The sequence below is a fragment of the Podarcis cretensis genome, assembly GCF_951804945.1.
Source record: "Podarcis cretensis genome assembly, chromosome: 10".
NCBI lineage: Eukaryota > Metazoa > Chordata > Lepidosauria > Squamata > Lacertidae > Podarcis > Podarcis cretensis.
Genome location: NC_137179.1, coordinates 71,712,039 through 71,724,244, shown reverse-complemented (window position 1 = coordinate 71,724,244; position 12,206 = coordinate 71,712,039). Strand labels below are relative to the sequence as shown.

At 41.7% G+C, this 12,206-nt stretch overlaps 1 protein-coding gene across 1 annotated transcript; it reads left to right on the top strand.

The window, feature by feature from the left end:
• Nucleotides 1-2,549: 2,549 nt before the first annotated feature.
• Nucleotides 2,550-11,831, top strand: PSMC2 (proteasome 26S subunit, ATPase 2). Its single transcript, XM_079993697.1, has 12 exons — nt 2,550-2,713; nt 4,190-4,227; nt 4,806-4,887; nt 5,437-5,536; nt 6,079-6,210; nt 7,613-7,685; nt 7,830-7,925; nt 8,654-8,818; nt 9,282-9,369; nt 9,957-10,159; nt 11,359-11,455; nt 11,547-11,831. Exons 1-12 carry the CDS (start codon nt 2,644-2,646, stop codon nt 11,702-11,704), a joined length of 1,302 nt encoding a protein of 433 aa, XP_079849823.1. The 5' UTR covers nt 2,550-2,643; the 3' UTR covers nt 11,705-11,831.
• The last annotated feature ends 375 nt before the right edge of the window (nt 11,832-12,206 follow it).

Below are 12,206 nucleotides of genomic sequence, written 5' to 3'. Positions count from 1 at the left end.
CCGGAGAACACTTCCGGGGCGGGCAAGCACTTCCTGTCCGCCGCTTCCTGTCTTCCGCCTCGCCTCGGAGCGCGACGGAGAGGTTCCGCCGCACAAGGGAGTTGCAGGCCTCGCTCCCTCATCCTTTTTAAACGAAAGGAAGGGGCGGTTGGGCAGGTCGCGTCGCCCCTTTGAATGAACGTCCCTGCCATCTTACATGTTGTAGAAAATTAAAGTTTTGTATTTTTTTTTTCAACTGCGCTCAGGGATGTTTGGGGAGCCGCTGTGGGAGACCTTCCCGCTTGAAGGACTGAGGGCCACAGATACAGAGGCAAATAAACATTTTCAGATCTGCTTTTCTCTACAGGCGACAAAAAGGCCAAAAGAAGAAGTGGTTTTGTAGCACCCTGCTTGTGGTTAACGCTTAGCTGGAATGAAATTTTCAACGCAGCAATAGAAAAATTAAAATAGTAATTTATTTGTTCGACAAATAAATATGAGGCACAGTGGTATATGGTTACCAAGCTCTGGCCTGGCCTCCTGCCATTCTGGCCAGCACTTATATTTCCTTAATCCAGCCCCCTTGCTCCTCCTGTGGCTGCCTCTGTCCAATCAGCCTGGTTGAAATTCCTATTGGCTATTTGCTAGAACCAATCACAAAAGATACACCCATTTCCTCTTGCCCTTTTATGGGAATCAAAAAGCTATATATTCTTCTATCTATAAATGACAAATAAGTAGTAATATATCTTACATGTGTCTCAACAAGGAACCTTAATTACCAGCTCACCTCTTGCCCTCCTTGCCCTATTGCCTTCCAAAACAGATGGTTAATCTTGAATTTTTATCTTAAGCATATGTCAAGGATTTTGAGTTCACATCAACATTGAGAGATCTCCTTCATTTGAAGGTTTCTAAACAAAAGGCCTGACAACCATATATCAGGAGTGCTCGATGGCGTCTCCTGTCTGGCAGGAGGCTGGTGGCTGATGGCCCCTGTGATCTCTTCCAACTATATGAAATAAGAATCTAGCATTTCTTAAATCCTTTGCATAATTATATTTAAACTAATATATTTAATACATAAATAACCTTTTAAAAGGAAAAGAAATCTTAAAAGGATCTTAGTTTAAGAAAGAAACAGCTTTAGAAAAGACTTCCCAAAAATGCTCCCTTTCTGCCAGCTAGATGCTTTTTCACTGCTCTTGACCTTTTTAACCTTAGGAAGAAGATATGGCTCATTTTACTATTTATCCACCCTTAATTTGTAGGGTCAGTGTAACCTTGGCTCTCAGCCTGTAATTCCCTTTTTACGACTTTGAGAATTGTTTTCTGCTATAAATCAGGGGGCCCCCTTGTCTAGGAGTAAAAACATTTTGCCAAGGTTCTTAGGCAGCTGGTCTTCTGCCTGGCATAAAACATTTGAAAATCTTTAAGCTCATTTTAAAATACAAGCCCTGATTAAACATATAAGCTTTAATAAAAATGCAGGCTTATGATTAGATGCCTCAGTTTCTAAGCCTCTTATTCCTGGGAACAGCAAAGCCCCGACAGTCGTGAATGTCAGAAGTGGTTCTTTTGCGCGAGCGCGAGCGCGCGCGCGGGGGGGGGGGGAATATTTCTGAAGAGATTTAGCCCAGTCAGTAGAAAAAACACGATGCTCTTCATCTCAGGGTCGTGGGTTCAAAGCCCTCGTTGGGCAAAAGATTCTGCATTGCAAGGGGTTGGACTAGATGACCCCCGGGGTCCCTTCCAGGCGGGTGGGCGCGCGCTGTGTCTGGGGGGGGGGTTAAGATTTGTGGAAACGTGAAGAATTGGTGGAAGAGGACTGGAAGATGTTTAAAGGCTATTTGCAGAAACACTGCAAAGTTTATGAATGTTAAAAGGATGTTGAATATGAAAATAATATGGCATTAGTGATAACAGTGTAAAAAAATATGCAAAAATGTAATCGAAAAAGGGTGAAAGACAAAAGTTTTATTATGTCAAAAGTAAATAATATGTTAAGGACGTTTAAATATAAGGAGGAAAGATTGGAGACATAATAGAGTGATTTTAATAATTAGAAATGAGTTCTGAAAGAGGGTTAGGATTTGCTGTATCTGATTGGGTAAAGAGGAACACAAAAAAGGGAGGTGTGAGGAAGTCAAGAAAGTAAGTTAATCAAATATGAATTTAAAAGCTGGAGTTTTAATTTTTTTATTTTATTTTTTTGTTAGGAGGAATTTTATTTTTCCTGTATCTTGTTTTTCTGATCTGTTTTATGTGTATTTTTGACTATGCTTTTGTTTTTCTTTACTTTTTTGGTTGTTATGTGTTCTCTCCTCTATAAAAACCTAATAAATATATATATATTTTTTAAAAAAAAAGATTTGTGGAAACGCATTGATTTTTTTCCACGGCCCAATGGCGGCTGCCCATTCGAGACGGAAGCCCCGGCTGTGCGCCGCTTTAAACTTCCCCCGCATCTCTATGGCCCTATTCCTTCACCCCCCCTCCCGTGTGGAGAGGGGCCTTTTCCGGCGGCGGCCGGAAATGCTCGCGACGTATTTCCTGTTCTGTCCCGGAAGGAAGAAGCTCGGAGATGCTGCGTAACGCGCATGCGCAGTAGCAGCCGCCGGTAGCAGGAGTCTCCGCCGTCGGAAGCTCTGAGGGGGAGAAACGATGCCGGATTACCTGGGAACCGACCAGCGCAAAACCAAAGAGGAGGAGAAGGAGGACAAGCCCATCCGCGGTGAGCCGGGGGCTGCTGCGGAAAAGAAAAGCCCCCTGACGCCTATTCCCTGGTCGCCCGTTGGGGTTCCAGTGCGCATGCGTGCCTCTCGGATTCCCCTCTGCTCGTTTGCGCCCCCCTCCCTTCTCTCCCCCCACCCCAAACCCGGGTACCCTGCAGATGTTTGGGATCTGCAGATGAAGGGCGGTGTACGAATTCAATTTAATTTAAAATCCTGCCCCCCCCCCACGTTTAACGTAGAATTATAGAATCTTAGAGTTGGAAGGGGACCGGGGGGTCATCTAGTCCAACCCCAATGCAGGAATTTCAGCTAAAGCATCCAGGACAGAGGGCCATCCACCCTCTGCTTTAAAAAACCCCGTGAAGGAAAGTTCACAGCCTCCCGGGGGAGACCGGTCCACTGTCAAACAGCTCCTGCTGTCAGAAAGTTCTTCCTGGTCTTGAGTCTGAATCTCCTTTCTTGTAACCTGAATAAATAGGTTTGGGTCCTCTGCAGCAGGAGAAAACAAGCTTGCTCCATCTTCTAACCCTATACAGTGGCGCCCCGCAAGACGAATGCCTCGCAAGACGGAAAACCCGCTAGACGAAAGGGTTTTCCGTTTTGGAGGTGCTTCGCAAAACGAATTTCCTATGGGCTTGCTTCGCAAGACGAAAATGTCTTGCGAGTTCCTGCGGGTTTTTTTCCCTCCCCCCCCTTTTTGCTAAGCCCCTTATCAGCTGATCCGATAAGCCAATAAGCCGCTAAAAGGCGCTAAGCCGCTAATAGGCATGCTTCGCAAGACGAAAAAACCGCTAGACGAAGAGACTCGCCGAACAGATTAATTTCGTCTTGCGAGGCACCACTGTACGCTCTGTTGCTCTTGTTAGCCCCATATTACTGATGTGGCTAAATTGTGGCACTGGCTGCTGTTATGCTGCCCAGCCAAATGTAAGGTCTTGCTATTGACATATGAAACCTTGAACCACTTGGGACCAGGTTATCTTTGGGAAAGCTATACATTATACACCCTTCCCAGTCACTTCAGTCCTTGGGAGAGGCACTCCATGGGGCCATATGCTCCCAAAGTTGGTTACGTTCACTAAGATCAGAGCCTTTAGTGTGACAACTCCTTCCCTTTGACATGTGCTTCTGCTGGACATCAGGTAGATGTTTACATGGTATTGGCATTTAGGCACCTGCTTAACATTCACCTGTTCACTCAGGCTTTGCCTGATGTGATGCAAATGTGTTGATGTATTAATTTGATGTACCGGTTTGTGATGTGTTTATTTTATGGGTAGAATTGTATTTTTGTATTTTTACTTTTCTTCTGCTTACCACCATATATAGTTTAATGCTGGCAGTACATACATTTTTGCAAATAATAAAAACAGAAATCTTATGTCCAGATGCTATGTCTTCAGACTGTTGGTGGGAAGTAGTACAAAATGTAGTTGTTTCACTTTTTAACATGATCTGTATTATGTGTCTTTCAGCTTTGGATGAAGGTGATATTGCTTTGTTGAAAACCTATGTAAGTATTTGTTGCAGTTACAGCTTCAAAATTAAAAAAAACTAGTAATATTGGAATGTTTGGGAAACATCCACATTAACCAACTGGGAGGAGTGAACAGTCATAAAAGACGTACTTTGAGAGTAAGCCTCACTGAAAATAGCAGGGTTTAGTTCTAAGTAAATATGCATAAATTTGTGAGTTTTGCTGCTTCAGCTGGAAGATTTCACTTTCATCTAAAGTAACAGCACCTCAAAACAAAATCCAATTTGGAATAAGCAAATCAAAAACATAAATATTACAGTTTCATGTGTGGTTTGGTGAAAAGATGAAAATTGCAGATTGCTGAGCCAATTGGATTTAAGTAAATGTGTCTTATTTACAAAGAGCTGTGTAAGGGTTCATATCTCACGATTAACAAGATCTGACAAAATTCAACATTTGCTTGAAACTTTGCAGAACTGTAGTGCCTACTACCAAGCTAGATTGACCAGTGGCCTGATTAATAAGGTTTATATGTTCATAGGTCTGCATTTGGGAAATATCTGTTAAACTCCCATTCATATATTCACCAGTCTGCCTTAATTTTTCTAATCCAGGGCCAGAGTACATACTCGAGGCAGATCAAGCAAGTCGAAGATGACATTCAACAGCTGCTTAAGAAAATCAATGAGCTCACGGGTATGTATTTTTAGGGTTCATTGAAAGCATATATCTTTTTCATTTTAGTCTTGCCCTTTCAGTTATGGAGCATATGGGCCTGTGGTTCATTACTGCTCACTCCCACGAAAAACTCCAAATAGGAAGGGTTGTTGAACAAAACAAAGGAACTGAAAACAAAGAAACCTTAATGGGCAGAGAGAAAGGGGAAACATGAGAGAGGAGATGCTGTCAGATACAGAGAGCAGCTTAATTTTATCAGTTGGGATGTTGAAGCTAACATGGAAAAGGATAATCAATGTACAATTGAATATCTAGTGTGGTGTAATCGTTAAGACTGGGACCTAAAAGCCCCCAGTTTAAATCTCCTAAAATGCTCCCCCAGGAAGGTTTGCAAACCTGTTGAGTATTACATAGCATTGATGCAAGTGGCAGAGTGGTTTTTCCTTTTTGTCATGTTTATGTTGCATTTGCTGCTGAAACTAATTGAAGCAAGCTAGTGCTTGAATATATAGCACAGCATTGACCTGAGTGGCAAAGCAAGTGGTTTTTCTGCTTTTGTTTTTTTAGGTATTAAGGAATCAGACACTGGCTTGGCTCCCCCTGCTCTCTGGGATCTCGCTGCAGATAAGCAAACTCTTCAAAGTGAGCAGCCACTGCAAGTGGCAAGGTATGCAGATACTTTATCTGGTCAGCCATAGGAGCAAATAGTTATAAAAATGCTTAGCATTATAGCCGTTGCTTCTATCCTCCATGTGTAATGTGCAATCCCTGTTGCAAACAAGTAACATAGGGTCCCTTCCAGTATAACATATGAAGTTATGCTACAACATAAATATTAAAACTTTGCTATTTGCATCTTTCTGTGTCCTAGGAGCTTTAATTTCATGTTTCATTCTGACATCTTATCTTAAGGCCTGGGTGTTTGAAATCCCTGGGGGTGGGGTAGGTTACACTGAAAGCAGTCTTTAGTTGGATATTTAAAGTGCCACCTCTCATGCTGTTCATGATTATTTAAGTTTTAGGGAGAAAAAGAAATATGGTAGAAGGAAGAGTTTTTAGTTATGATTACCTAGGCAAAGGCAGCAGAAATTTAGCCTTCCTGTAACTTCTTCAAGAAACCTGGACTTCGAATGACACTTGGCTGTCAGGCACATTAAACCCTCATTTTCTCACAGATTGCTTGTTTAATTACTTTTCTCTTCCGGTTAGATGCACCAAGATAATCAATGCAGATTCTGAGGATCCTAAGTACATTATCAATGTGAAGCAGTTTGCCAAATTTGTGGTTGATCTTAGTGATCAGGTGGCACCCACTGACATTGAAGAAGGCATGAGAGTTGGGTGAGTTGATACCAATATTTTTACTGTTCTTAGTTTGAGTTACTTGACTAGTCATCAAGTCTAGAGGGTTGAATTTATATTTATAGGAATATATGTGTGTGTGTGTGTGTGTGTGTGTTGCCTTCCTCCCCTAAACAGGTCTGCCAAGGTGGTTATCAAAATCACAATGCAATTAAAAGATGGAATGCAATTCGAACAAGCCATGGTAGAACAAGTGAAATAGTTTTCAAGCGGTATAAACATATTTGATTGCTTGCCTAAAATACATGCAAAGGACCAGTCTAACTTCCAGTGAGCCAGCACTTTGGATTTGGGACTGGAAACTGAAATAATATTTTCTTATATTGCTGCATAACAAAGTTCCCTGAGAGGTTTATAATAGAATTTTTTTTTAGAGTAAAATACAACAAGCTCTTAAAATGGAACACAAAACAATATCAGCATCATATGCAAGGATTTAAATAATTCCCACATGAAAATGAGAGTACAAGTCAACAAACATTTTCTGAAAGAAAGTAATCTTTGCCTTCTGAAAGAGAACAAGAATGGAGAACATGGGGAGTGCCTTATCCCTAGGCAGGAAATTTCACAACTGGGATACTATCGCGGAGAAGGCTCTGGATCCTGCCTTCAGACAATGGGGCTTCTTGAAAGAACGTCTCATCAGAAGCTCTTATTGCATGGGATAGAGGAGAGGAGGCATCAGATCAACAGGGTCTCTATCATGTAAAGCTTTAAATGTCAAAATGCCAGTTAGGGACCAACTGATAACTAAAACAGATTCTTTTCAAGGGCCTGAACTAAATGGCACTTGAGGCTTAATCCAGCTAAAAGTGGACAAGTTTTAATTTTCAGACCATCTGCAGAGTGTGATCACTTGATCCAGGCTTAAAATACAAGGCACCGAACAAGGTCAGCATTGAACCTAGCAACCACTGGGAAAACTTGATTAAAAGCCGAACATGATACGAAAGTGAAGTTTGGTCTTGTTTTGTTCTAGAGTACTATTTGGTTGTAAGATGCCTTGCCTGCAGAATGTAAATAAAGTGCTCACATCTGAGCTGTGATAAAATATGAGACACAGAGTTCTCTGGAGAGAGGGCGGGAGAGTGACAAGAATTGAACAAGTTGTCCCTCCACCTAGATTCCTTCAATATGTTTCTGTGGTGCCACATGACATATCTGTCCAAATGTGTCCCTTGGTATTCCAAGCTACCCATTCCGACCCCTCGCCCTCACTATGTAATCAGCACCACCAATATCAAATGGAGAAAAGCCTTTACATCTCTGTGGTTGCAGTCTATGTACTCTGCAATGGTTGAAGGATGCTTTTGCCAGACCCCTTATGAAGGGAGAGTTTGCCCCTGTGGAGGTAATGTGCATTTGTATTCTATTTCTGCAGTGTTGACAGAAACAAGTATCAGATTCATATCCCTCTGCCTCCAAAGATTGATCCAACTGTTACTATGATGCAGGTAAGAACTCATTACTATTGGCCTTTGATTGTTTAACTTTGTAATCTGACTTCATTGTAACCTGTTCATTATTTCATAAGATCTGTAAAAAAAAAAAGTTATTGCAAATAAGAAAGATGTGTGCACATCTGTTTTGTTACAAAGGTAGAGGAAAAGCCTGATGTCACCTACAGTGATGTTGGAGGTTGTAAGGAACAGATTGAGAAGCTAAGAGAGGTGGTGGAAACACCCTTGCTTCATGTAAGTATTGTAATAGAAAGTGTGTGTGATCTGCTGATTTACTTCCTCTTACAGCTTTGAAGGGCTAATTGCATATACTGCAAGAACCTAAATTATTCAGTAGTCAAAAGGCTTTTAAATCGATTTACGTTTCAATTGTCAAGATTTAGGATGTTCCTTTTGTTCACCTTTCAAGGAAAGTATGAATTACTTTGTTAGATCTGAGAAAACTTCATCTAGTCCACTGTTTTGGAAATTCCTCTCTAGGCTGCCGCAAGTGGGGCACAAAACAATGCCCTTTTGTCGTCTGTCACAATAGTATTAGGGATTCAGAGAGATGCTACCCTGTTAGTATCCTCCTGTGATCAAGCTGACTGCTTGAATAGGGCAGTGCTGTCTTTGTGAAATTGCAGGGAACATGTACCATTGGAGGCTTGAAGAAAGGGAATGGCAAAGGGAAATGTCTTTATCTGCTTGCATTATTGAAGCTTCAGTGTCTTCCTATTGGCTTTGCACCAACTCTCGTTACACTGCACTGCACAGCTTTCTTGCCACTGGGTCCCTTCTTGCCTTGTGCACTATTTTTAAAATGGAAGATTTCCTGACAGTTCATTGATAGTACTAAAATTGTACTGCTGTGGCAAACTTGGGCTCCGGCTGCCATTGTGTCCAGTCTAGGGCCAGGGAAAGATACTGCATTTCATCCTGTCTGTGCAACTTTTAAACTTACTGTCTCCCTACCACTACAGCCAGAACGATTTGTCAATCTGGGGATCGAGCCCCCTAAAGGAGTGCTTCTCTTTGGCCCGCCGGGGACAGGAAAAACTCTCTGTGCTCGTGCTGTTGCTAATAGGACCGATGCCTGCTTCATCCGAGTGATTGGATCTGAGCTGGTGCAGAAATACGTAGGAGAGGTAATGAAAAGAGGGAACATGTCTGTGCATCTGTACTGGGAGAGGTCAAGAATTTCTAGAAAGTCTGCTCAAACTATACTTTAAATAATCTATTTAAGTTTTCCTGCAGAGGAGGATGAAAGTCTTTGCCTGTAATATTATGCAGTAGGATTAGAAACCTGGACCTCTTTATATATTTGTTCACTCCTCTGACAGTTTGGGTCATACAGAATCTGAAGCCTGTCTTTTTATGTAGGGTATGTGAGATACTGTATGATGTACAGGACGCTATTCGCATGAGTTGGGACAGCCAGGCACCAGTTATGTCCTGGAAGGAACTGCAACTAAAATGATGTCCCATAATGAGCACAGTTTTACCTCTTGGTTCTGTAGATTCATTTGGAAGTTTTAATATTTACTTTAAATACTCTTAAGTGACAGTTGGCTTTATATGAAAGTAAACCGTCTGTCTGTCTTTTTATAGGGTGCTCGAATGGTTCGGGAACTCTTTGAAATGGCCAGAACAAAAAAAGCTTGTCTTATCTTCTTTGATGAAATTGATGCTATTGGAGGTTGGTATCACCTTACATCAGCCTTCACCAAGCTGGTGTCCTTCAAAATTGGACTACAACTCTTTATTCTTTCTTTATTCTTGGCTTAGCACTCATGGTGCATTTTGAGAGAAACAAACCACTAGCTCGAGTTTTTACATAACAACAAGCCACACCCTGGCTTGTTTTTCTATCCGGTGTAGCAACAGCAGGAACAGGGAAGTTAATAAGTGTGGCTTACCACACTTCTCACATTAAAGCATAGGTGAATTTATCGTTCAAACCAGGTCCCCTTTCTCTATGTCAGGTTAGTCTGTTTGGAAGACGATTAGGTAATAGAATGGCAGAAGCAACTTGATATTTGGCCTCTCTGCTGTGCTACTTCATGCTGGTCTCTGTAGCACCAGCAAAGAACAAGGAAAAGTATTTCACAAAAGTATATCCTGCTAGTAATATCCTTTTTTTAAAAAAAATAGAATATGATATTTTGATTTACTTCAATAGCCATAGATAACATGGTAAGGGAGTACACATGAATTGCATTTTCTTGTTTTGGGGGTACAGTTAACAAGGGTTCCTTATGTGTTTCTCCTGCTGTCTCTCTCTAGGGGCTCGCTTTGACGATGGGGCTGGAGGAGACAACGAAGTCCAGCGCACCATGCTAGAATTGATAAACCAGCTTGATGGCTTTGATCCAAGAGGCAACATTAAAGTACTGATGGCAACCAACAGACCGGATACTTTGGATCCAGCACTGATGAGGCCTGGAAGACTGGATAGAAAAATAGAATTTAGCCTGCCAGATCTGGAGGTTAGACTACTTTTATTTTGATACTAAGCGAAGTCAGTAAGAACACATTTATTAGAAGTTGAAGGACTGAAGGTGAGAATTTTTTCTATTAGCTCTCAGAAAATGGATTTGATCTGTGTATTTGAAGAAGTGTGCATGCACACGAAAGCTAACTTAGTTGGTCTTTAAGGTGCTACTGGAAGGAATTTTTTTATTTTGTTTGGATTTGATCAAATAGTCATTTTGCACCATAGCTGATTCTCTCTTGTCAAAAGGATTCTGGTGGGCAATTTTACACCTTTCCTGTCTGTCTTGGTTCTTGACTGATTCTATTTCAAATTATGTATTTGACCTGGTGCTTCTGTCTAGTGACAAATTTCAAAAGAGTAACTCTGTGTTGTAGCAGTTAACAAAAAGGAAAATAATATTGTAGTCCAGTACTGTGATGTGCTTGTCTTGAAGATGCCACAGGATTCTGTCTGTGCTTCCTGTTGTTCTGAGGGGGTGGCATGGACTACAGCATAGGCAATAGGAAAGTATGATGCCTTAAGGGAAAGTGCAGGTTTTTATTGCATAGAATTGTAGAGTTTGAAAAGTCCACAAAGATCATAGTCCAATTTTCTGCATTACAGAAATCTTTCACCCAACATTTGGCTCTGGGGCTTGAACCCATGATCTGTTGAGCAGCTGCTGCCTTCTGCTCACTCACCTACCCTCTTCCTCTGGAGAAGGGGCAGATAAGGGATTAGTGGAGGCTGGTGGGCAAGGAGATGGTTACAGAACAGCAGGTCTGGACCTTTCCAAAGTGCCGGAACCTCAACAGTTGCCTAAGGATGCATTCCCCCATTGTCCCTTCAAAGGACAAATCATATTGGCTGAACAACTGCTTTACTCCCAGGTGCATCACTAGACATCAGCAATGGGGAGTATCAAGCAGCTCTCCAGGCCTCTTTTTGACCCTCTGGATTTTCCCCAGGCCACTGGTCCTGCTCTGTACCCTCAAGTGCTTTTTGCTTGACTGGAATGTGTTTCTGAACTGGGACAATGTCCCTTGCTTGAATGGGTGGAGGGAGGTGTGGCTGGAATGTAACACTCTACCAAACTACGAGTCACATCTGTTGCCCTGCCGACTTTTGTCTTTGGCTTTCCCAACACTGATGTGTAGATGGCAACAAGGGGATGATGCCCTTATGCTTAGCCTGCCTGTGGTTGTTTTTTAGGGACGAACTCACATCTTCAAGATTCATGCCCGTTCAATGAGTGTTGAAAGAGACATAAGATTTGAGTTGCTAGCTCGACTGTGCCCTAACAGCACTGGTAAGTCAAACATCATAGCTCTTGTTCTCTCTCTGTTTGGTGGTGATAGTTGTTTCAGATTGTTTTTACACCCACTGTTCTTCCTTGCAAGGTGCTGAAATTCGAAGTGTATGTACAGAGGCAGGTATGTTCGCCATCAGAGCAAGGAGAAAGATTGCCACTGAAAAAGACTTCTTGGAAGCCGTGAACAAAGTAATCAAGTCATATGCCAAATTCAGTGCTACACCTCGCTATATGACTTACAACTAATTCTAGATACCACTAAGAAATCTCCTTTATATGGCTAATATTATGCAGAGTAATATCAAGAGTTCTAGTTCGTGTGTGTGGTGTAACATAGTTGGACTAGTAGAAATAAACGGTATATTCCAAGTTACATGGTGTAGGTCATTATGATATTCAGTAAAAAAAATTAACTGCATATTACCCTTCCCAGCCCGTTTGGGAGCACCTCTTCTTTTCCACAAGCTTTTGAGTGGGACATACCCTGTACAGCACTGTGAAATCAGTAACTACCTCATTGAAAGTGGAGTACATGTTAGCTTCATTAATAGCAAACCCCAACATTTGGGATTCCCTTGAAACTGGTGCCAAAGTTTTGGAGTCATTTTGCAGTGAAAACCCTGTTTTTTACAGTGCCCCACAGTGCCTTTTTGTATCAGATTCTGGTGTCATTTAGGAGGAAATGTGTAAAAAGGTTTTTCATTATACACTTGAATTACCACAGCAATATGCTTAATCAGACTAGATC

What these genes read in the sequence shown, in the direction of transcription:
- PSMC2 (XM_079993697.1), top strand. Translation starts at nt 2,644, where the DNA reads ATGCCGGATTACCTGGGAACCGACCAGCGCAAAACCAAAGAGGAGGAG. An exon ending in TGAAATTGATGCTATTGGAG is followed by an intron (nt 9,370 to 9,956) that starts GTTGGTATCACC and finishes GTCTCTCTCTAG; the next exon opens with GGGCTCGCTTTGACGATGGG. An exon ending in ACTGTGCCCTAACAGCACTG is followed by an intron (nt 11,456 to 11,546) that starts GTAAGTCAAACA and finishes CTTCCTTGCAAG; the next exon opens with GTGCTGAAATTCGAAGTGTA.